Source organism: Schistocerca americana, chromosome 1 (genome assembly GCF_021461395.2).
Source record: "Schistocerca americana isolate TAMUIC-IGC-003095 chromosome 1, iqSchAmer2.1, whole genome shotgun sequence".
NCBI classification, from domain to species: Eukaryota; Metazoa; Arthropoda; class Insecta; order Orthoptera; family Acrididae; genus Schistocerca; species Schistocerca americana.
The window spans coordinates 315320696-315346584 of NC_060119.1; the positions used below are offsets into that span (position 1 = coordinate 315320696).

The window sequence follows — 25889 nt, forward strand, 5'->3', positions numbered from 1 at the left end:
CAGCCCCCCTGACAAGGTGAAGTGGTACACTGGTTGAGACATGCTAGTTGTAACTGGGAGGCAAATGGGGGGGGGGGCTCAAATTCTCTTTTCGCTACACTGATCTAGGCTTAAAGGGGTTGTATGAATCGACTATTAATGTAATAAACACCTTTCCAGTGCAGACATAACCTTCGAACGAACAAAAAATCGTATAGTTCAACTCTAAGTTGAACATGCTCGACTGATCTAACAAGTTGAATGTTTGCTTTTATACGTACTACGTTTGCTTTTCTAGTAGGCAGTCTTCGAAATGACCTGCACGAAACCTGCAGCACTCAAATTACTTCTGAGCTACTTGTGAATGACTGAATGACATACTGAAACTGTTAGGAGTAAATAATCGCTCCTGCGTAGTGTCAAAAGTTACCAAAATTTACGTATTTGTATCTAACATGCTAACGAGGACCTCTCTCTTCCAGGTAGCCTCACTGATAACACGCAAGAAAAAGCTATTAACCGCAGTGTAATGTCTTGGACTATGAGAGGAACGCATGAGGTGCGCTTTTCCAAAGTATTCTCCAGATGCCTGTCTGAGCTATAAATATTGGAAGCCTCATCTAGGGACATGGTAAGAAAATATTCCGCTACTCAAGACAGTATTAGTAGATGCCTACTCACCCGTCAGTCATACCACTATTACCAACATGTATTAAGTCAGATAAAAACGATCGCGGGTCCTTAGTTCTCAACCATGATTTCAGTCTTAAGAAGATTGACTGCTTTGCGTCTACTTGGTTCCACCACAATGGGAGTATCTACTGTAAAGTGAAGAAAGAGACAAGCAAAGAACCGGTAGAGTTGCGCTGAGAAGATTACTGCCCCAAACATTTCCCTGAAGACCTGATGTAGAAAGTACAACAGCGGTAAGAAGCAACATTTGTTATTAATTCACATATTAATTAGTAATAGAAGTTGCTTTTTTAATTTAGATATGTGGAAGATTTTCCAGCTAGTTATAATGCCAGAAATGAAATATTTTAATACCAGAACTGTATACTATAAACACATTTTGTCTGTTTTTATCGAATTTCGTAATAACTGTTACCTAATTGTTATTTGCACGAAAATAAGTTCACAACGATTCTTTTTTTCTACAGTGAAATTTGCATTATAAACACCCATTAGAAGTGGTTTCAGTATATGGTTATCTATTCGCACTTACTGTGTTCTGAAGAGACAGTGTAGCCTGGAAGAGAAACTTCAGGTAAAAGATTATACCAGGACAGGTTAGGATCAAAATTCAACTTTACATATAAAAACTGCGTTTCTTTTGTTGATAAAAATGATAATTTCTGCTACTATTATGTTGTATCCAGTACACTATCCTTACTTAACCTCCTAGTAAGCGTAAATCCAAAATTTGATGAAGTGTGGAAATTTAAATGCTTAGGTGAAAATATGCTAATCGGAGTAACAGAGAAAGAAATCGATGAATTAAGCAAACTGCAAGTGATTAAAGAATCAAAAAAGATGTCTCTAATAGTCTCACAGTCAACACCAATACAGAGTCAAAGAAAAAAGATTTTATGCTCCATAATGTACGTCTATAATACCAAGTTAAATAGAAAAGGCCGAAAAAGATAGCTGAAAGATTTTAAAATTATTCTAGAGGTCACTATCAATGGAAAAATGCGAAAATACAGGGAAAAAATGAAAATCACAAAAGAGAATTAAGGAAGTGAGAAGTGGAGTATCTCAAAAACTAAAATAAACGGTTCATTATAATTATAAGCACTGACTCCTACAGAGTGGTGGTCTGGTTCACCTCCGCGAATGCACGAACAATGGACGTTGAAAGTTAACTACAGTGATGATGTAACTTTCATATTCAGCCCGAATATAGGAGGTAGCTATTTCCTGTGGAAAGTTTCGAGCCAGGTCATCCATAGAAAAAAGTAAAAACCCTGGACAGAAAATTATTGAGTGTCCGAACAGTACCCGTATCTAAGTCTGAAGGCAAGGCTAAAACGTCACCACAGTACAACCATGGAGCGTAGTGTAGACATTATAGATACTTGGAAACTGAGTACAGTCCTTTTTTCTCATTATGTGCACCAAAAGATACAGTGGGCCGTTTGTGTCCTGGCCCATACTGACCCATAACTGAGTCAGGGTATTTTCAGCTATACAAGAAACGAGATAGTAAAGAACAGTGGGAGCTGCAAATGGGAATATTTGGGATGTCCTGACCCACTGCAGAGTCAGAATATTCTCAGCCATGTAACAAGTAAATTGACAGTATAACAACTGCAGTCGCAGATGGAAATATTTGGCTGGGGATTTCCAGAATTTTTCTTCAGCTAAGGAAAATCTTCCGAAAACCTTTGTCAAAACCAAGGGTTCAGAACTATTTTTGATTCTTATCATACAATGAAGGCTTTAAAGACTGGATGCCTTAACTGCTGGTAAGCCACCTGCAGGTATTTTTAATTCTGTTCCCAGATAAAAAAAATATTAAAGCAAAGTGTATGTGTAAATGAACTTTTTCACGTGCTTATAGAGCAAAGTCGATGACTTCCTGGACAAATGCGGTGTACCAATACCGCAACCGATAGCATGCTGCGAGCTGCTCCCGAGGGTTTATTCATAATCATCCACTAGGGAGACTTCAGAGTGCAGCTGCTCACTCGTATGGTCGCAGCCTCTATTGGACTGGACTTAAATGCTGCGGGCCGAAGCACGCTGTTTCCATCTGTGGAGTCAGTTTCCACGTCACTGTTATGCGGGCGTTCAAATAGTTCTCTCTCTCCATCGCTACTAGCAAACATAAGAGAGAGAGAGAGAGAGAGAGAGAGAGAGAGAGAGGTCCACTATATTGAAACAAAGAAAGTGAGTTACGTTATTTCGCAATGTACTGAGGATGGACATCAGCAGATTTCCCGGATGAATTCCGAGTTATTTTTACAAGCGTGAAAATACAAGAAACGGCAGCCAACGAATGCACTACATCATGACAGTAACTCGTACAAAAAAAGACACAGTATAAAAGAATATTACTGTATAAGTTTAATGCAATAATTTGCTATTCCCCAGGAGAATTGTCAGAAAAATAATGACTGCTGAACTGAAGAAAGGAACAGAAAACTGAAGAGCTACAGCAAAGAAAGGAAAAAAGCGGAGAAGAGGTAAGAAAGGATGCGTTATATTATTTTATGTAGTCCCCAGGAGACAAAAAGAAAAACATGAACATGAAAGTCGCCTGCTGACACAGAGCGAATTTTGACAGTTTTAAATTGTTTCTTCTATTGTGTCAGTTAAATACATAGTAAACTGTATGGAATTCCAGTCCTTAGAAGTCCTACGTACGAACATTTTCACGATACACAAATATTTGTATATGTGTCTTACAAATCTGCAAATTACGTTTGTTATAATGTTACGGTACTGTACTTCTACAGTCCTGTAACTTTACAGTCTCAATAAACTAATTAATCATTCCAGTTCCTTGTATGATTTAATTAACAACAGGTCTACCGCATTTTCTAGGCTGAGTGAGTCGTTTCCCCTACCTGTCTAGGCAAATACCACGTTTTCTAACCGACCGTTTCTCAGATCCATTAAGTACCAACATTTGAAACACGGACAGCACAAAATACACGAATTTCATGAGTGTCGCACACCTTTTCCATCTATAAGTCGAGATGTCCATCTGGCGACAGGAAGTTCATACCACCATTGAAACCACGGCGTCGTCTTTGAGTGTGCGTGCAGTGTGCGATTGACGGTGACTCCTGAAACATCACCACCAGCGGTACTCGGGTAGCGTGCTCAGACTTCTAGCTGCCTGCTAGTTTTTAGAAAGGAACATTATTGTAATATATAGCATTCGCTGTAAAGAAACTTTCTCACGGAGCAGAACTGCGAGCTGAAAATTCGAAACTAATATCCTGCTTGTAATTCTCTCATCAGTTCCTCTAAAGCACTTTCCAAAATCGGCCGAAGTTGTCCTGCATACTTTATTGGACTACTAGCCCTGGGAGAAATAAAGTGAGTGAGAACGACTTACTCGTAGACGCAGCGTTAGGATGGAATATCCATGATCAACAAAGGGGTTTTATGAGTCAGCCATACGCCTTCGGTTCGAGTCCATACAAGAGCAACTGATTCTGTAGCATCCCTAGAATGATGAACTAGCAGCCATGTGGTAGGTCTCTACGTCGGCTGCAAGGAGGCAGTAAGGCCGCACGGATACTTTCTCCCTGATAAGCCTCATTGCGATGAGCCTAGAGGAACTCAGTATACCTTTGTCCAGCTCAAACTAGAGTATAACAAGTTTTCCTGGCTAAGGAGCTGTTTGTGGTATTCAAACTTCCCTAGCCACAAACTTTAGGTAGGTCTGCAAAATACAATTGCACCTTTTTTTTGGGGGGGGGAGGGGGGGGGGGGAGCGAGGATTCTTCCCAATAGATTTACTCCAAACATTCCAGGACTAGGATTATTCTCAAATGGTTCAAATGGCTCTGAGCACTATGGGACTTAATATCTGAGGTCATCAGTCCCCTAGAACGTAGAACTAATTAAACCTAACTAACCTAAGGACATCACACACATTCATGCCCGAGATAGGGTTCGAACCTGCGACCGTAGCAGTCGCGCGGTTCCGGACTGAAGTGCCTAGAACCGCTCGGTCAGCGCGGCCGGCGATTATTCTCATCAGGAAACCAACGCCATCAACGGTACCTCAGATATACATGTAGAAGTTCAAGAGCCAGAGAGAGAATGTGAGAACGCTGAACTTAATATGTTAATGGTGAAGAAAATATAATAATCTTGCGGAACTGTAGCACTGTAGTAGGGAAAAGAGTAGAAGACAGTAACAGGAGAATCCGGGCTTCGTAGTAGGAATGAGACATAAACAAAAGACTTCTGCAATCAATGTCAACTCGTTATAGGAAATGCGTCATTCAATAATTATAAGAGAAGGAAATATATTTGGAAAAGACATGGAGACATGAACAGACATCAGTTGGCTTATATTGTGCTCGGAGAGAGATTTCGAAGCAGATACTGGGTTGCAAGCTGCACTTAAGATATAAGCGTCGAATAAAATTTAGTAATGTTGGTGGATAGCATTCTATGGAAGTGAATCGTAGAGAAATCCGGAAAAAAAGCTAATCGAAGCATTTGCGATACGCTGTTACGAAAGAATGCCGAAAATTAATTAGGTGTAAGATGGTTCAAATGGCTCTGAGCACTATGGGACTTAACATCTTAAGCCGGCCGAAGTGGCCGTGCGGTTAAAGGCGCTCCAGTCTGGAACCGCAAGACCGCTACGATCGCAGGTTCGAATCCTGCCTCGGGCATGGATGTTTGTGATGTCCTTAGGTTAGTTAGGTTTAACTAGTTCTAAGTTCTAGGGGACTAATGACCTCAGCAGTTGAGTCCCATAGTGCTCAGAGCCATTTGAGCCACTTAACATCTGAGGTAATCAGTCGTCGAGAACTTAGATGGGTTGAGTGTGCTGTTCACTTATGTTTTGTACTTTTTTGTAACAGATGTTTGAAGATGGGTGTAATTCCGAAACGGTTAACATGTTCTAAGCGGTTGACATGTTCTAATAAAAGAGTCAATTGAACATCTCATTACTTTATTGCGATTGTACAGTATTGGTTGCCAATTATTAACATAAAAATATTCGCAGGCCTCAGACTGGATTTTATGTCCTCTATATCAACTTAGAACTACTTAAACCTAACCAACCTAAGGACATCACACACATCCATGCCCGAGGCAGGATTCGAACCTGCGACCGTAGCGGTCGCGCGATTCCGGACTGAAGCGCCTAGAGCCTCTCAGCCACAACGGCCGGCCAGGTGCTAAGAAACGAGATAGCCCGCCACAAAATCGGCGAAGAAAGGAATACGTGGAGAGGGCTGACGTGTAGATGCGACGCCTTCACGTATAATACGCTTTGCCACTACAGGGAACAAGTTTCATAATAGTAGAGGTACAGTGTAAAAACTATAGAATAAGTCAGAGAATGGAAAATATCCAACAAATAGTCGAGGATGCTGAGTGGAAGTACGACTCAAGCTGAGCTTGGCACTGGAGAGGAATTCGCGGCGGGCGTAAAAGGCCAGTAAGAAGACTAATGAAAAAAAAGTACATTACTGGCCATTAAAATTGCTACACCAAGAAGAAATCCAGATGATAAACGGATATTCATTGGAAAAATATATTATATTAGAACTGATATGTAATTACATTTTCACGCAACATGGGTGCATGTAATAACGGCCTTAATACGCCTGGGCATTGAGTCAAACAGAGCTTGGATGGAGTGTACAGGTACAGCTGCCCATGCAGTTTCAAAACGATACCACAGTTCATCAAGAGCAGTGACTGGCGTATTGTGACGAGCCAGTTGCTCGGTGACCATTGACCAGACGTTTTCAGTTGGTGAGAGATCTGGAGAATGTGCTGGCCAGGTCAGTAGTAGAACATTTTCTGTATCCAGGGTTTGGCAGGGATCGAGTGAAGGGTTCAGCCACGGGTCGTAACACATCTGATAAGTAACATCCACTGTTCAAAGTGCCGTCAATGCGAACAAGAGGTGACCGAGACGTTTAACCAATGGCAGCCCATACCATCGCGCCGGGTGATACGCCAGTACGGCGATGACGAAGACACGATTCCAATGTGTGTTCACCGCGATGTCGCCAAACACGGATGCGACCATCATGATGCTATAAACAGAACCGGGATTCATCCGAAAAAATGACGTTTTGCCATTCGTGCACTCAGGTTCGGCGTTGAGTACACCATCGCAGGCGCTCCTGTCTGTGATGCAGCGTCAAGGGTAACCGCAGCCATGGTGTCCGAGCTGATAGTCCATGCTGGTGCAAACGTCGTCGACCTGTTCGTGCATATGCTTGTTTCTTGCAAACGTCCCCATCTGTTGGCTCAGGGATCGAGACGTGGCTGCACGATCCGTTACAGCCATGCGGATAAGATGCCTGTCATCTCGACTGCTAGTGATACGAGGCCGTTGGGATCCACCACGGCGTTCCGTATTATCCTCCTGAACCCCCCGATTCCATATTCTGTGAACAGTCATTGGATTTCGACCAACGCGAGCAGCAATGTCGCGACACGATAAACCGCAATCGTGATAGGCTATAATCCGAACTTTATCAAAGTAGGAAACGTGATGGTACGCATTTCTCCTCCTTACACGAGGCATCGCAACAACGTTTCACCAGGGAACGCCAGTCAATTGCTGTATGTGTATGAGAAATCGGTTGGAAACTTTCCTCATGTCAGCACGTTGTAGGTGTCGCCACCGGCGCCAACCTTGTGTGAATGCTAAAAAGCTAATCATTTGCATATCACAGCATCTTCTTCCTGTCGGTTAAATTTCGCGTCTGTAGCACGTCCTCTTCGTGGTGTAGCAATTTTAATGGTCAGTAGTGTAATACTACCAGAGGCATATAGTAATGAAACAATAATAGATTCATACTGAACAGCATCTCGTCGTGGTTAGGACGCTGGCCATATTTAGCAATAATAGTCGGCCGATGTGGCCGTGCGGTTCTAGGCGCTTCAGTCTGGAAATAACCGCGTGACCGCTACGGTCGCAGGTTCGAATCCTGCCTCGGGCCTGGATGTGTGTGATGTCCTTAGGATAGTTGGGTTTAAGTAGTTCTAACTCTAGCGCACTGATGACCTCAGATGTTAAGTCCCACAGTGCTTAGAGCCATTTGAACCATTTTTTTTATCAATAATGTGATTCATATCCACATGTCGCTATGCAGATATAGGTATTTTCTGACCTAGGCTCGATTGTTCTTTTAAAAAGAGTCGCCTTCCGTCCATAGCCCGTACTTGTTTGAGTTAGTGTAATGACGTTGACATCGACCTCACCAGTGTGTAGCACTACTGAGCCAATACCTCTCTTCACTTAAAAGCTGGTCAGAAACGGAAGATTTCGCGTTCGAGACTCGCTGGTGGAGGTGAGTAAACAGATGACGTGTTGTGACTCTTCAGGCTTTCCCGGCGAGATCTTGACAGGTGGAATAATCGGGTCTACCGCCGTATGTTTGTGTCGCTCTGGCACAATATTTCGGACACGTAACTCGTTGCCTTCTTCAGGTGCTACCTGAGATTGCCGTATTGGAGGATCTGGTCCAGTATTTATGCCCAGAGGGCGCTGGGCGCTCTGTTTGTCGTCCGCGCCCGCCTCGTGCTGCTTGTAAGGTGTTGTCTCTTCCCCGGTGCTCCCTCGGACGACCGCGCCCGATTTGGTCGCCATCTGTCACCGTCACTTATCCATTCGAGTCTGCCCTTATCCGTGATGGGAGCAGGCTAAGCATTTACTGCTATTCCTGCATAAACCAAATTTGTGGAGTGGCTTCCTGACGGTCCGAATTGGCCTGAGTTCTTTTCTGGGGAGTGTTGTCCTTGCTCTGTCACGAGATATAACTCTCGTAACAGGTGAGGCCAACGCGTGGTTGGCCCGTGGTGAATAGGTTGGCCCAAGTCCCTAATTAGCCTATTGTCGGATCGTTCGGCCCGCTCGTAGAAGACCCGCGCCGATTGCTTAAATCGGTCGTGGAGGAAGGGGATGCCTGTTTGCTGGCGTAGCCGAGCAGTCGAATAGAGCCTCGGTAGGCGCAGTGCGAGCTTGAGCGCCCTGTTCTGCACCCTCTGCAGCTTGTTGATGTGTGTGTGTCGGCCCCACACCACGGCCGCATATTCCAGCACTGGACGAACCAGCGCCAGGTACAGCATGACGCCGTGGTGGGGAGGCAAGGCGGACGACGGATTGAGCAGAGGGTACAGATCGCATAGGCGCCCTATTGCTCTGCCCCTGACGTCCTCGATGTGGTCTTTCCACGTCAGCTTCTGATCGAGAGTGACTCCCAGGTAGCGGCCAGTCTTGCTCCACGGGTCGGGGCTTCCCATGACGGTGACTGGCGGAAGATCTGGTGGCAGTGGTCCTCGAGTGACCACCACTGCCTGGCCCGGTCGCCATCTGTGGCAGCTCTGTGAGGGCCGTCCTGTGTCGGACGTTCCGTTCGCGGTCCGCGCCCGCCTGGTGCTACTCCTAAGGGTTTTGGCCCTTCCCTGGTGCTCCCACCGACGTCCGCGTCCGGCTCGTCCACCACCTGTGGTCGTGGCAGCTGTCTGGGGCCGCACCCGCGTTTGGCGTTCCGTTCGTGGTCCGCGCGCGCTTGGCGCTGCTCCTGAGGTGTTGACACTTCCCTGGTGCGCCCCCCCCCCCCCTCCCCGGACGTCCGCGCTCGCCTCGTCCACCATCTACCATCTGCAGTTGTGGCAGCTGTCTGAGGCCCGTCTCAGAGAGCTGCCACAGATGGCGACCAAGTCAGGCGCGGACGTCCGAGGGAGCACCGGGAAAGAGACAACACCCTAAAAGCAGCGCCAGGCGGGTGCGGACGGCAAACATAGCGCCCAGCGCCCTCTGGGCATAAATACTGCAGAAGATCCTCCAATACGGAAGTCTCAGGTAGCACCTGAAGAAGGCGACGAGTTACGTGTCCGAAATATTGTGCCAGAGCGACACAAACATCCGGCATTAGACCCGATTATTCCACATGTCAGATGACATATTGTCAGTGTGCTACAACGTTCTTTGCAGATCTCGGAGGCTGCGACATCGCAGCAGCGGCGCCGGAGCACTGGCGCCGTCGCCACAGCGCGGCTGATGTGGAGGCGCGACGCCGTGACGTCATGAACAGCAGTGCTGCGGACAGCCAGAACGCGACAGCGGCGGACACGGCGTGGGCGCGCGACGAGGCGCTGGCGCGCGTCGAACTGGCCACGCTGTCCCTCATCCTGGCCGTCACGCTGCTTGCCAACGGTGCCATCCTAGCGGCGCTACTCTCCAGGAGGTGAGACCCACTGCCAGCTGCCGTACACCTCTACATCTCTCCCTGTACCTGCCCTCACTGCCACACTGTGCCGTGAGGCCCTCCCTCCCCCGGCCACTCACTTTTTACGTCTCACATCAAACCTGCTGGGTGGACCACAAATAACATATTATCAAGAACACAGTTTGGATTTCTGAAGGGGTATGACATCTAGAAGGCTATTTACACCTACAGTGAAAATGTACTTAATTCATTAAATAAGAAATTACAAGCAGCACGTATTTTCTTTGATTTGTCAAATGCATTTGACTGCGTGAACTACAACATCCTTTTAAATAATTTAGAATTCTATGGTGTCACAGGCAGTGCTGCAAAATGGTTCGAGTCATACCTTGCTAACAGGAAACAAAGGGTGTCAGTGCAAGGGACTAGTGAATTAAGTCATGACTCACCATCAGAATGGGAAGAAATTACATCTGGTGTCCCACAAGCATCCATCTTAGGGCCATTCCTTTTTCTTGTGTACATTAATGATCTCTCATCAGTTACACTGCCAGAAGCAGAGTTCGTTTTGTTTGCAGATGACACAAGTATTGCAATAAATAGTATGTCGAGTGTAGTTCTAGAAAGATCTGCTAATGATATTTTCATGGATATTAATAAATGGTTTAAAGCCAACTCACTGACATTAAACTTCAAAAAGACTCACTATATGCAATTCAGAACCTGTAAGAGGTTTCCACCCAGAATGTGCATAAAGTATGAAGAATAGCAGATAGAAGATGTTGACAGTCTTAAATTCCTGGAATTACAGCTTGATAATAAATTCAGTTGGGAGGAGCACACCACAGAACTGCAGAAATGCCTTAACAAATCTGTATTTGCAATTCGAGTGTTAGCTGACATAGGCGACATAAAAATGAAAAAGTGTGCATACTTTGCTTACTTTCATTCCATAATGTCATATGGTATATTATTTTGGGGTAACTCTTCAAGTCAAACAAAAGTTTTCAGAGTCCAAAAGTGCGTAAAACGTGTTGTTTGTGGAGTAAATTCACGGAAGTCCTGTAGAAACCTCTTCAAAGAACTGGGTATACTAACTACTGCCTCTCAGTATATTTAATCCTTAATGAAATTTGTCCTAAATAATATATCTCTTTTTCCAACAAACAGCTCAGTTCATACCTACAATACCAGGAACAAAAATGATCTGCGCAAGGACCTAAAATAACTTACTTTAGTTAAAAAAGGGGTCCACTATTCAGGAACACTCATCTTCAATAATTTGCCAGCAAACATAAAAAAATTAGTTACAAATAAAGATCAGTTTAAAAGGAGCCTGAAAGACTTACTTGTGGCCAACTCCTTCTACTCCATTGACGAATTTTTTTAATAGAAACAAATGATGTATTGTATACATTCATACTATTAGTATTGTTATTTAAGCTAAAAAAAATTGACATGTTTCACATCCACGAGGATCTCCTCAACACGGATCTATGGAACGAAAAACTAATCAAATCTAACAACAAATAAACTTACAGATTTGGAATAAACACAATAACTAACTTGTGAAGACAGGGTGAATACGACCCAGGACAACCGGGAGATCCGGGAAAAACCCCGGAAATTTTTCATCAGGGAGAAAACCGGGAAAAACACGGGAATTTTTTAGAATTCCGGGAATTTTTCACTGTTTTAGTTTTCAGTTAAATTTTTGTAATTTTCACTGGTAAGAACCGATACTCTAACAAAGGTTATTACTGTATCCCGCTACTGCAGAATAATCCTTCAACAATAAAACATAAACGAGAGAAAATAACTTAAATTGTAAAGGAATGCGCCATATACAACAACGACACACAGTGCTCATGCAAGCGTCTCCCAACAGCAAAATGTGTCAAAGGCCTTAGGAAGACTATACAGTGCCTCATAACAACAAATTGTCTCCGAAGAGCGTGAAGTCACAACTGTGTACAGTGGATTCGTTTTCGAGCGGACTCATGCGCATGCGCAGTTGAGTCGCGTTTGAGTAGATTCTCCCGCTTCTGGCTACAGGAGTATCGCTATTGGCTGTGCAAGCAGTCGCAACAAGCAGCTACATTCTTCCTCGGAAAAGGGGGCGTTAAATTAGTATTCTTGAGGAAAAAAAATCTTGTTTCACAAAGCGCCTAGCATCCAGCGCACGTTTATGTATCGATTATTCATATGATTTTGAAACGCTTCCCTGTTGGTTTTGTAAATATTTATGAACACATTTTCAGTTGATTTCTGAATGAATCATAAGTTGATTTTTGAAAGCGTGCATAGTGTACGTGATGTTTCTGTCAGGAGAACCCTCTTCGCATCTAGAAATAAACTTTCCGCAGACAAGAGGGGACGGGGCTACGGGCTGAGCGGAGTAAAGCCGAACGGATGAATGCCAATCGCTGTCTGATTATGTGGTTGATTGGGTTTGCGAATGATCATCGTTGTTATAATTACTATCGAAATCCATAGATTCAGACTACCAGAATGGAAATAAACGACTGACAAGAATAACAGGTGAGAAAGATTACGTACTGACTTCTCGGTGCATCAAAGAAAATAAAATTTTGACAGAAGATTTTTGGCCAGGTCGCTACACTAGTAACCACCAGTTGTACAATGCCCGACTAGCAGCCGCTTAAGTTCTATTCTGGAAGTAACGCGGAAAAGGTATTGTACGAACACGTAATAGTGCCTAACCGGAAAACAATCGTGGGATCACCAAACCTGTGATTCTGGCAGGGGTACTGAAGTTAATCGGCGAACAAATTTTGACGATGGCAGTAACAGCTGCAAAATTTGTCATGACAAGATCGTTTGTTAGAAAGAGGAGGGAGAAGAAACGGGGACATCACACAAATTATGGAAGAATAAGACGATTTCAAATTTATATAAAGTTTATTAATACTACTTTTCGATCTCATGCTTGAGAAGCTGGTGCGTACGAATGAATTGTGAAACTATTTCCTAAAATTAAGATTTTTGCTTGGAGTAGGCCTAATAGGCATTTGATATTGGCACTTCGTGAATTATATTCAGTCGTGTTATAAAAATGGCCATTAGTGCCAAAAAAGTGTCGTTTATTTGGTGTGTCTTACAAAATTGCTCCAATATTAGATAGGCCTATTTTGTTTTATCTAGCAGACAGTGACAAAATAAACGTAATCAGATCGAGAAAGCACACCAGTCTTGGGCTCACAGCTTTTTCAGTATTAGATACCGACATTTCGATTTTTCATGTAGGGAAACGTTCGACGAGCTTTGATGAAGTAATAGATTATTTCACAGAAAGGAAAGCACCCCATGTAAACCTTTAGCAAGACTAGAGAGAAAAAATGCTAGATTTTATGTATCCTATATTTAATTTTATGTCACACAAAACGGCAAGTTATTAGCTACTAGGCAATAAAGAGTGCAAATTTTCTGAAGAGTTCTTGTTCTCCCGATTGCAAATAATCCCATCCGCTATTATTTTCGAGATTTTTTTAAGAGAGGTAGGCTGTCTAACCGGACGACTGGGAGCAGTAGAGGCACCACAGGACATTTCAATTTCCACTGTCCTGAATATAGTTTGATGGCATCCATTACAAAATATACACGTTTCAATTCCACAGAGCGAAATACAGTGACGTGCGATAGAAGAATGCTTTATGAAGAGGCGTGGCACTGTACTTTTGCAGACGTTTCAGAAAGATGTGCACTACAAGACGAACATATTTTTGAAAGTTCGATTTTTTTTAGTATTGACCCGGTTCGCAAATATCGTAGAGCAGTCTGAGTTATAGTGGATAGTCTCCACGTGACCCGTGTTTACATTTAGATATTTTACTGTTTCCCCTTCGTTTACTCTCACGTCAAATGAAAACAAAATAGATATCTGTGGCCGGGAGTTATCAGGTGAATTAAAATACATTCACGTAATTACGGAAGGCTAAAATATGTCATTAGTTTCAGATTTTATTTTATTTCCACCTTTCTGAGAATCAAGCACTAATCGCCGTCAAGCATTAATCGCATTGCAGAACAATGATATTTCTTTTCTCTGTTTGCTAATGAAATTTGACTTTTATTAACCTTTTCCGCTGAGGCAGTCAATGTATTTGAAACGAAATGTTTAATTCCACAGCACTGGCTAGTTTCAACTGTTCGCTGCATTTCAAGTGCACGTTTTCATCTTCTAGCACGTATGGCATTATGCCATAATAAAGAACCAAACATGATATAATACAGTACTGGTGCTCAAGAAAATTTACATCCCGAAAACCACACTGAAAAGCTTAATATCAGATCGAGGTCTACTTCATTGGGAATCTGGACATACGAACGTGCACTTTATGTATGCACTTTACATGTGCACATTTTAGTATCCTCTGATGTCTTGTTTCTTTTGTGACATAATGTATGATCTTTCAATGTTTTGCACGTACGTACATACGGGCTTCCTACGTCATGGTAGCTGCGCAAGCGCGGTGTCGCCAGTTATCTGCGCTCTCTGGCAACTGCTGAAACGGACCTATTACTAAAAGGTCGAGTGAAAATATTGCGAATAGTGGTTTGAAAAACGTCACTTTCAAGGTAAATATCCTTTTACGTAAGTTTAACTATGTGTGAGAATGTACCATGAATTTCTTAAATCACAGAGCATTTGACTCTCATTTAAAACTCAGCTCCTTGATGACGAGCCATTTAGAAGAATTTCTAACCCTGGAGATCAGACATTTGTCATTATTAAAAATTTTACTGGCACGTTTGTATGATATATCCTAAATTGTAACACGCGCAAGAAAGATCAACATTACATGCGAAATCTTAGCTTCTCTTGCAGCTTATTAACCTTAGAGACTAATATTATAAGTGAAATCTTTGCTTTTGTTGTAGCAACACTATGTATAGTAATTGAAACTATTAACTTTTCCTGTTTGTGTGTTAATGCTACGTAACAGTGATATTCCTGTTGGCTGACTACGTCACGTGTCCTATGTTCTGAATAGCCGCTGTCATCGGCTGGTGCGATCACATGACCTAAGCTATGACTGGCTTACAGAAGCACATCGCAATCTCGATTTCAATGATTCGGAAAGTAACATGCGTTGTTTGGTGGAAATCCAATGTATACTTTCGTAATACGAAAATACGCAGCGTACATGTTGCTGCACATAAAAGATATTTCCATAACGTGTCTTTTTCTCCGAGTTTCGTTTTCTAAAGTGCCAGGAGATTCTACGCCCGTGTGTAAAACGTTAACCACTCAAAGGATTGATAAGGGAAAAATATACTGTCACTTAACATGGAAAAAGCGTGTTTTCACCCGGGAGAAAGTGTATTTTTAACCGGGAAATCCGGGAAAAATCCGGGAATTTTTCTTCCTTGTCTGCGTATACAGCCTGGAAGAACAAAAGTAAAAAGTTTCTTGACTGAGTGAATGCTCAAACATTCAGAGCTCCAACAAGTAACAGTAACAGGGTGAATCCCTTTAAAGTCTGTACGAATGAATTTTCCAGTACTGGCACTAAGCCCGACGCCTTCGAAGTGTAGGAGAAGTAGCAAAACAGAATATCAAGTGCTCTCCACTCGATGGCGTCCCGTTTGACCAGTCCCACTCCACGTCACTGGCGACGAGTAGAACTGGTCGTGGTGGCGCTTCGTCCAGCCGAACTCTGCCCAGTGCGGCTGACTGCGTTGTAATTGCTGGCAGCCATCGCGGTGCGAGCCTAAATAGTCGGCTCGTGGAGTAACACTTATGTTTAATTCGCTCAAACTTAGTTTCGGCGGAAGCAAGAGATAGTTCGGCCTGCTCTCGTGGAGCTGCTGCTGGCCTGGCTACAGGTGTCGCCCGCGCTTGATCTGCTAGTAAGCTGGCCGGTTTCAATTTCCGCCTCATGATGACTGGGGTGCCGTCATCGTGATGTATGTTGCGTGGGTCGCCGTTGACGTCTGTTGCACTTGCCGTCACTATAGGTCCACAGTTCAGAGTGAGGCATTGTGATAATGAGTGCACCTAAAAGCACCATAATTGCTTTCTGAAATGTGACACAAAGCTGACTGTAAAATCTCCTCAAAACAACGCAATGGTCCTTTCAGAGCGCTGTAGATGGTGTAGAACTGGTACGAGGTGGTCATGTGGTGGTCCACCACAGACAGAGCTTGTAGCAGTGAACTGAATACTTGAATGGAAACAGTGCAGTAAGGTGGATGGACATACAGATGCAAAGAATGGAGGTGTATGTTTCGATAATTAACAGACCAAAAAATGTAGAAAGTTGCCCGATTTGTTGATGAATAAATGCAATCCCTCCAATATCTCTACAAGTAATGACGTACCATTCACAGCCATGTAACACGGTGTATAACCAGTGTTTGTAAAAGATCCTAACTGACAGTTAACGGAGAGGAGTGTCACTTCCTGTCAGTGACAGCGCGTTTCAAACCCAGCAGGAACTTCTGCTGTCAGAGGTTGCAGGTCTGGCTCACCTAGGTCCCTAGCGAACGCCACGAAGTGGACAGTATACGATAAGCATTTTGTAACGATTCATGTTGAATGTTACTTAAGTTTCTTCTGCCTGGTCCACTGATGAATGAATGCGAAATTTTTAATGCTTTACAAAATTTATTCACAGTAATTGACACCCGAAATGCACACTCGTCATGTAAACGATACACGGACAGACTCCACTGATCTCTTTGGCTTCCCAAAGTAACTTCAAAACTGACTCCTCGCAGTATCGCTGCATCGCTTTATATAGAATTTTAACAATATCTTCCAAAATAAAGCATTATTAATTTTGTACAATTTAGATGTTACAATTAAAATTTACAAAACGTAAAGAAACTGATGTTACAGCCGAATAAGGTATAAAATACAATATTCAGTGACAATCATTCATAGTACTATCTTTAGTTTTCCATAAGAAAATCCTTCTGAACTTTAATTACAATAAGGTCTCTCGTATTATTTTAGTTACGTAACTAATTACAGCTTGGATTTGGTTACTAATATTCAATGGTAGTAAGAGCTCGTGCTTTATCCGATTACATACATAAAATGCACAAATAAGGCTTCAAATTCTGGAAATTGGAAAACTGCGAGATGTAAACAATTGGAGAGTTAATTGCAGAGGAAGGCATAGAAACAAATAACAAATGAAAACACATCGCTTGGTAATAACTTTTAAGCTGTTTCCCAAGATAGTGAGGTCTTCTGTTACTGGATATTTAGATTACCATTTTGTTAATTAGAAGCATTGATTTTTCATGTCCGCCGCTCGTGGTCTTGCGGTAGCGTTCTCGCTTCCCTCTCACGGGGTCCCGGGTTCGATTCCCGGCGGGGTCACGGATTTTCTCTGCCTCGTGATGACTGAGTGTTGTATGTTCTTCATCATCATTTCATCATCACTGACGAGCAAAGTCGCCGAGGTGGCGTCACCTAAAAAGAACTTGCAATACGATGGCGAACTCCCCCGCATGGGGCCTCCCGGCCAACAATGCCATACGATCATTTTCATTGATTTGCATACTAACATCTCATGCACTCTCTAGTTATTTATTTCTGGACTTATTATTAAAATTTCTTTGTTGACTACTTAATTTAATATATGTACATAATTTTATCAATGACAACAATCCACCGATAATTATAACAATGCACGTCCTTCCAGAACATTCCATATGCTTTCGCAAGTTTTTTTATGGGACAGAATGATATATATAAAGACACACATACAAGGCCTTGGGAAGCACTGCATTGTCCGATAACTATCCGGATGCATATAAAGAAAGGAGGTATCGGTCATTTCATATGAGTCTTGGGGGAGGCTAAACCGTTATAATTTGCTGTCGGAAACTTCGCAAAAACCCTACCACTCACAGCACCAAGAAAATCTGATCGTCATCAATGTGTTAAATAACTCTAAAAGTAGACAGCAGCTGGAGTGAAGTTAGACCTGAGGAGTCGCAGTTTTCCCACTTTACAGATGATGCTAGGCGTCGAATGCACCAACGATCGAATGAAGCGTTTAATCCTCAATGTGTGGAAAGTGTAGCTCACGCCAGAGATGGTTTCGTGAAGTTTCTGACGGTGTACTGTATACCTTGGCTAAAACACAATCACTCAGGTTACTATGAACTTTCATTCTTTCAACATTCTCCCTGCGCAGTTCTTGTTCTTCCTTCTACAGCTGCATATGCGGATGCTGTGGACACTCCTAAGATAACAGCACAGCCCTACATGCATTTTCCTGCTTTGAGAAGTAACTAAGCACTCGACTGATCCACTAAATCATCCGACCTTAATCCGATACAATTTGGCACACTGCTTGAAACATGGCAATCGATATCCTCACAATTCGGTAGCTTTACTAGATTTATTCATCAATGAGTGGCTTCAGCTGCGTTTGACATAGCCTGTGAAACTTGTGGATACTCTTCTTCGTCAAACGGAGACTATACTGGAGGCTAGGACCCATGTTCGAGGGTAACTCCTTTGACTAGCAATCGAAACGTCTAGGGTTCAAACCCGCTCACTGCTTTAATTTCGAATACAAATTATCTGCAGTGGGGGCGAAAGACGCTCGGTGTAAGGAATCACCTTCGTTCTGTCAACGGCCGTGTGAAAAAGGGCAGAGGACGGTCACCATTTCAGAGCAAACTCTTGCTATTGGGGTGGGAAACTGCCCCTAAACAAGGAAGCATTATTATCAATCACTCATATCAGGATACAGGAGGCAATGGAAACCACTTCATTAAAGACACACAATTGTATCAATAACACAAGTGTACTGTAACTGAGAAAAGTGTCATGACGATCTCTCCACTGCCAAGATTCCGAATTACTGCCCAGTCCGGGATGGACCGCCAGGGGATACATTATCATGAGAATAATATTGAATAACCAACAAAATGGTAACATAATACGAGTCAGAGAGTGAATGTCAGATGTTTGAAAACGGTAGGAAAGTTAAAGCACCTTAAAAGCGAAATGCGAAGGTCCAGGTAGGTACAGAGGGGGTCTGAGAAGTGAAATGGAAGGAAGATAAAACTTTACAATCACGTATAGGGGTAATATCAACAGCAGCATAAAATAGCATAGCGTAAGTAGAATTCGTTATGAACAGGAAGGAAGTACATAAATTCAATCTCTGTCAACGGGTCAATAACAGAGTGGTTCTCATGAGAATCGACAACAAACTAATGTCAATGACAAGAAATCAAACATATTTGATGACGTCAGAAACTGAAGTTGAGGAGTAAAGAAAGTTTATGGGGACATAAAAGGAGTAATTCATTATGTAAAATGAGATGACGTTCTAATAATAATGGAGAATCTGAAAGCAACTGTTGGGGAAGTAACAGAAAACAGACTTAAGGGAGAATATGGAATTGGTAAGAGGAATGAGAGAGAAGAATGAGTTCTGCAGCAAATTTCAGATAATAATAGCGATTACATAAGAGGTGGTGGTACACAATGAACAGTCAAAGTGTAATAACCACTGCCCACCGCGACATTGGATGCCACCTGTTGCGGGCACATGACGCAGTAACTAAGTATGTAAGCGGAGCAGACACGGACGAGGGATTGCTTAGTGAAGATACGGGCTGAAAATGGGGAAATCCATTGAGATAAGCGACTTTGATAAAGGGCAGATTATTATTACGCAGTGCATGAGAACGAGCATCTCAAAAACGCGGAGCTGGTCGAATGTTCACGTGCTACTGTCGTGAGCATCGACGGAAAGAGGTAGGAGGACAGCGAAACTTCCACTACGCGCTAAATGGCTGCACGTCCACGACTCTTCACAGAACGTGAGGTTCGGAAGCTTTTCTGTTCTGTAAAGCAGGACAGATGGTGATTTGTGGCATCTCTGCCGAAAGTGCACAATTCTGGTACACGGACAGGTTTTTTGGCGGACACCCTTTATCAGACATTGTTCAACACGGAGCTTCGCAGCAGACCACCCCTATTTGTTCACATGTTGACCGAACAACGTTGTCAGTTTCGATTTCTATGGGCACGGGACCATCTGGATTCGACCGTCGATCAATGGAAACGTGTCATCTCTTCGGGTGGATCACATTTTCACTACACTATGTCAATGGTCGTCTCCACAAACGCCGCCATCGAGACGAAGGACGGGTCGAAACGTGCAGCACGCTAGGGACGCAGAGTGGTGGGAGCAGTACTATGCTGTGGGAGACATTCTCCTGCGATTGCATGGGACCTGTGGTAGTAATCGAAAACGCACTGGCATCTGCGAACCACCTTCATGCTTGATGTCTTCACCGACGGCAATGTCGTCTTTCAGCAATATGTCTCGGAGCCAGAAGTGTGTTACAGTGGTTTGAGGAGCATTATAGTAAACTCATGTTGATGTTTCGACAAAAAATTCTCGTGATGTAAGTCCAACGGAACTCATCTGGGTCACGATCAGGCGCCATCACCACGCAAGCAAATCAGCGCTCCGTTATTTACGCGAATTACATGACATTTGTGTAGATATCTAATGCCACATACCTGCACAAACCTACCAACAAAGTATCGGATCCCTAGTACGTAGAATTATTGACGTACTTCGTTCCAAAGATGGACAAACAAGCTATTAATCAAGTGGTCGTAAAGCTTTAACTTATCAGTGTACTTGAAATGGGCCTGGAAACATGTGATGATTCTAGATGGATTACGTCATGGACCTACAGAGACTCCACAATCAGATACTGGATTTTAGGCGTACCCAAGAGCAGGTATAGGGTAGGGTCACAATTTAGTAATGATGAAGAGTAGGCTAAAGTTTTGAATTACAAAAGATTCGTATGGAAGAATCATTGTGGAACAGAATGGGATGCAACTCAATTTCTGTTAGGTTGCAGACATTTTGATAATCCATGCCCCAGTAGGCAGCTGAGCTGAAGAGGAGCGGACACCTCTAAAAGGGATAATCACAGATTTCGAACGGATACAAATAGTAAGAAGTAAGGTATCTGAAACGAAACCTTGGGTAACAAAACAAATACTTCAATTGATCAACGAAAGAAGGTGTACAAAGACGTTCAGGGATATTCTGAGATATAGAAATGCAATTTACTTAGGAATAAAACTAAGAGGAAGTGCAAAGAAGGCAAGTCAAATAGGCTGCAGTAAAAATGCGAAGAAATCGAAAAAGAAATGGTCGTCGGAAGGGCTGATTCAGCATATAAAAAATGTCAAAACAACCTTCGGTGAAATTAAAAGAAAGGACGCCAATATTAACAGTTAAATGAAAATTCCACTGCCAAGCGCAGGGGAGAGAGATATAGCTGGAAAGAGTGGACTTAAGGTCTGTATCAAGGAAAGAACTTGGCTGTTCATGTGACTGAGGAATAAATTGTAGTCTATATGGAAGACATAGGAGATACAGCCTTAAAATCAGAGTTTAATAGAACTTAGGAAGAATTACAGACAGCTGAGGACGAGGGTATAGTTAATATTCCTTGAGAACTTCTGAAATCATTGATGGAAGTGGCAACTAAGAGACTACTAAAGTTGGTGTGTAGAATCTATGACTCCTGTAACATATCATTATACCTCCGGAAAAAATATCATCCACACAATCCAGAAGATAGCAATGGCAGGTAATTTTGAGATCACACCATCAACTTAACACCTCACTCATCCACGTTACTGACAAGAATGACATACAGAAGAATGAAAAACAAAATTAAAGAACTGAATAGTCTGACTTAAGGAACGGCGAAGGAACCTAAAAGGCAGTCAGATTTTGTGCCTGATAATGGAAACAACGCTTAAGAAGCTGGAAAGAGCCCTCGACAGTGTAATATGGTGCAAGATGTTCGAAAGTCTAGGAAAAATAGGATTTTGCTAAAGAGAAAGATAGATAATATACAACACGTATAAGACAAAAGGGGGAACAATATTAATGGAAGACCAGAAACGAAGCGCTAGTATTAAAGGTGGTGTAAGACAGTGATTAGTGTTTAGGCCCCACCGTTCAGCCTATACTTCGAAGTAGCAATGACGGTAATGCAAGAAAAGTTTAAGAGTGGGATTAAAATTCAAGATGGAAAGATATCAGTACTAAGATTCGCTGATGATGTTGTTAGCGTCGGTGAATCTGAAGAGGAAATACCTCCGTGATAAATGTAATGTACAGTCTGATAAGTACAAAACTTTGTAGCCTCCCTACTACATTTGTCTGAAATTTAACCCAACTTTACCTACCATTCTACAAAAAACTACGTATTACCAAAACAATGTTCCCACAAAATGTTATCCAACTTAGCCTCGTATGCTAACCTTTCACTAAACAGAACCTAATTTGAACTGCACTCTAACTGACCTGAATACAACTTATCTTTATATTAAACGCGCGACTGAAGTAAAACAGTTATCTGACCCTAATTTGCACTTACCTCGCATCTTGACAATATTGCTGTAGATTTCTCGAGGACACAATAGCAGACACCAAGTAGGCAGTGCCTATGCTAGATTTTTATTTCTAAATAAAATTTCCAAACTACATCCAAACTGTGAGATGTGATAATGTGTAATGATAAACAGTGGTATAGGGAGAGTAACTATTCCTAAGAAATAATATTGCACGAAAAAGATTTTAGAATGAAGTACATATTCAAAAACACAGAGTAAAATTTCGGGTGGTTCTCATACATAACATACGTCTAAACAATATTATGCTTAACAAAGTAAATAATTATTCAAAGAGGTTACACTGTTAGCAGAGAATTTCTATAAAAATCAAACAGCTTAATCAATTAATACGTTAATGCATGACTCAGGGAAGTAGGGTGGTCTTCCTCTCAGCTCTGAGCGAATGAACAAAGTTAACTAGCTGACAGTAATCATTCCAATAAACTAGCTGCGCAATGCTGCAGCCTTACCTCAAACTTTTTCACTTCAGAAATACCATCTAATTCATCCTTGCTGTCCTTCGCAATCAGTCCTTCTTCATATAACAGATACAATCACAACTCTACACAGCATTATTAAATACGTCCATCACCTGTCAAACTTCAACAATGTATCAGAACACGCAGAAGCAAAAACTGTGCCACAGTAAGACCAAAGAATGTTTAACAATAACGTAACTTGCTCTCTCTCTATCTCCCCCCCCCCCTCTCTCTCTCTCTCTCTCTCTCTCTCTCTCTCTCTCTCTCTCTCTCTATGACTTGCACGTATATAACATACAAAACCTAAAATGACATGAATACCTCCCCCGGTAGAGTTTTGTACGAGAGTCATTTCAGACAGGAATGGGATGAGGACAAAATGCAAAATGCTAAACATGATGGATAGCAACATACAAAACATGTTACAAATACAAAGTGAAAATAGCTTTACAGGAATATGAATGAAAGAACTATAAGTAAAACATCTTTACAATAGTCAAGAATATAGAAATGACGTAATCAACAGAATTCACCACAGCTAGGTTATCATGTTTCATTATGTTCTGAACAATGCTACTTTTAAAGTTTGTTTGTCACATTTTGTACTGAAGTAGTATTGGTGACCTACACTGTCTTTTCTTTTTTTTTTTACCACGACGAAAATAGGTAAAAGAATGTCTTAGTCGCAAACTACCAAACTTTCATTAGCTCGTTGCAATAATGTCACTGTTGGGGCAACTTATATGGAAGCAGGCTCAGTGAGACTAAATAGTTCTCAGCTGACAACCCCACCCGCACACAAACAGTAAAATGTCGTAGTATCTGTTGAAGCACACTGTAGATCCAATGATAACCCCATAGCCATCTTGCAATATCGAAAAGCTCCTAATAAAGAGTCCCTAATAAAAGTCAGTTGCAGCTGGTATCGGTGAAATACGCCAACATTTGGCGAGAATGTTTCAGTATATAATCAGTAGACGTATATCTTCTACCCTGGTCAATAAGTTACGATTTGTTACATTTACAATATACAGTTACCTATAATAAGACAAGAGTAATAAGATTTTACATAATTGTGCATATGAAATGTGCATGTAGTGTAATTGTAACAAGAGGTTTCTATGTCTATAAAAAGCTAAGAAAAAAATAGCATCATCGTTTTACAATAATGAATTACAGAAACATAAGACAAGTAAATCGTATAAAACAGTGTAAAGTAATAGGCGTGATAAGAAATAGTTCTTATTTTTCTACAGAATGACCTACAGAAAATTCTAAATGTATTGTAATAAATATGTATGTATAAAATCCGTAAAAATACACAAAATTACATGGAATAAGGTAGAAAGAGACACATAAGGATAATGGTCACACACATGAAATTAGCACATAAGGATAGTGGTCACATACAAAGATACCGAGAACACAAATACATAATCAGGAAAAAACATGGATTATGGAGTAACTGAGGTACTTTGTGCAGTCAGTCAAATGTCAGTCTATTATTATACTTCATATGGACCATAATTAGCGTGCTATATAGTTATATTTCATCCTTTAGTTTATGTGCCTGATACTCATTTTTCTCATAATTTCATAAAACTTCCAACATATAGCACTGTTTATTTGTATCGCTTTGCTTCTTTCTCTAGTATGTTTCATATTTTGTTGTAAGTTCGTATTATTTAGCTCCATTACCATACCTAAATAGTTGTCATCTTTGCCATACCTAACCATTTCTCATGTTCCATTTTTGCTCTTTCTGACGTTTTTCTCTTTGTTTCTTCCTTAGACATCTTTCATAATTTCTTATACACCTTTCATCACTTATGAGAGCTACCTACAGTACTACGCTTACCTTAATTATTATACTAATGGCGCCGCATCCTGTAGTAACAATTTATACAGAGATAATGCACTATAAAGCAGCTCAATAAAAGACATAACTGCAAAGCCAAATACTACCTGAAAATTCCTTGCGCTGAAGCAATGCATGTTATTATGTTACATAATCTGCAAATATAAGAAGACTGTTAGTCTGCAGTGTCCAATATGTTAGTAAAAAAATAGATATAAAAAATCTTATCCTATGCCATGGCAAAATGAGTTAAGCGGAAAAATTTTAAAAAAATCATCATTAGTATCCTACGTACTTCCTGCAAATTGTTTAACCATGTCACCTCGCTAGTGATGAATTTCATTTTCCAAAATTTAAAATTTCCCAAATGCCCAGATCAATGGACAATATTGTGGTCATATCGTTTCATATATACATAAAGCATTCAGTAGAAGGTAACTTTTCGCCTGCATGTTTCTATGTACTCGTACAAATCAAAAAAGAAGTTAGTCATCAGTAACAGCATGAAAATAGACACCAACACAAAGACAAGCCACAAAAATTTCATCGAGTTACCATATGCTAAAAGAGTGTGTATTAGTACGGAGTAGCAATCAATGCTGAGCCACATATTTGCAAAATATTTTTCGTGCACAAATAGACACAGAAATATACGCTTCTCGAATTATTGTAAAGTATAGCTTTTGCATGTCGTGTTGTTCTGATGAAAAAAATTATGTATTTGTGTAGTAAAAAGGTTGAATAATTTGCATCAGATAATTATAAATTCCACATCAAAGAAACAACTGCGTTGTATCAAGACACTTTACCTTAATTCACTATTGTCATCGACCCACACCTTTTCAAAAACTTACTCTTACGCTTATAAACACGAAATGCATCCACATAGTATAAAAACTGACTGTTACAAGAAATAGGGTTCATGTGCCGTAACTGTTACTCATTCACTCTTTCTCTTCATTAATCGTCATAATGATTGGCTCATTCTATTACGGTGTGCATCATAAATCTCATAATTGTCATTTCATGTACCTCACCAAATCATATTATTATATTACAACATTAATCATGTTCGCTGTCTTCGTCTGAATACGCTTCAAATAACAGTTCCGTGCTCTGTTTTCGTCCACGTATTTCCACATAAATAACACTTCATAGCTATAATCGTAAAAATTATAGTTCAACAAACACAACTTTACTACCTCAAAAAAGATCCTTGGAAACTTCTTACATCAAAA

The 25889-nt window shown here is 41.5% G+C and overlaps 1 protein-coding gene across 1 annotated transcript in view; it reads left to right on the top strand.

Moving 5' to 3' along the window:
• The first annotated feature begins 470 nt into the window (after positions 1–470).
• LOC124546153 (vasopressin V2 receptor-like) overlaps positions 471–25889 on the top strand; it is a 219386-nt gene continuing 193967 nt past the window's right edge. Inside the window, exons 1-3 of the mRNA XM_047125019.1 lie at positions 471–610; positions 744–905; positions 9641–9893. Coding sequence (XP_046980975.1) covers positions 9733–9893 — 161 coding nt within the window. The 5' untranslated portion in view covers positions 471–610; positions 744–905; positions 9641–9732. The remainder of the gene's footprint in view (positions 611–743; positions 906–9640; positions 9894–25889) is intronic.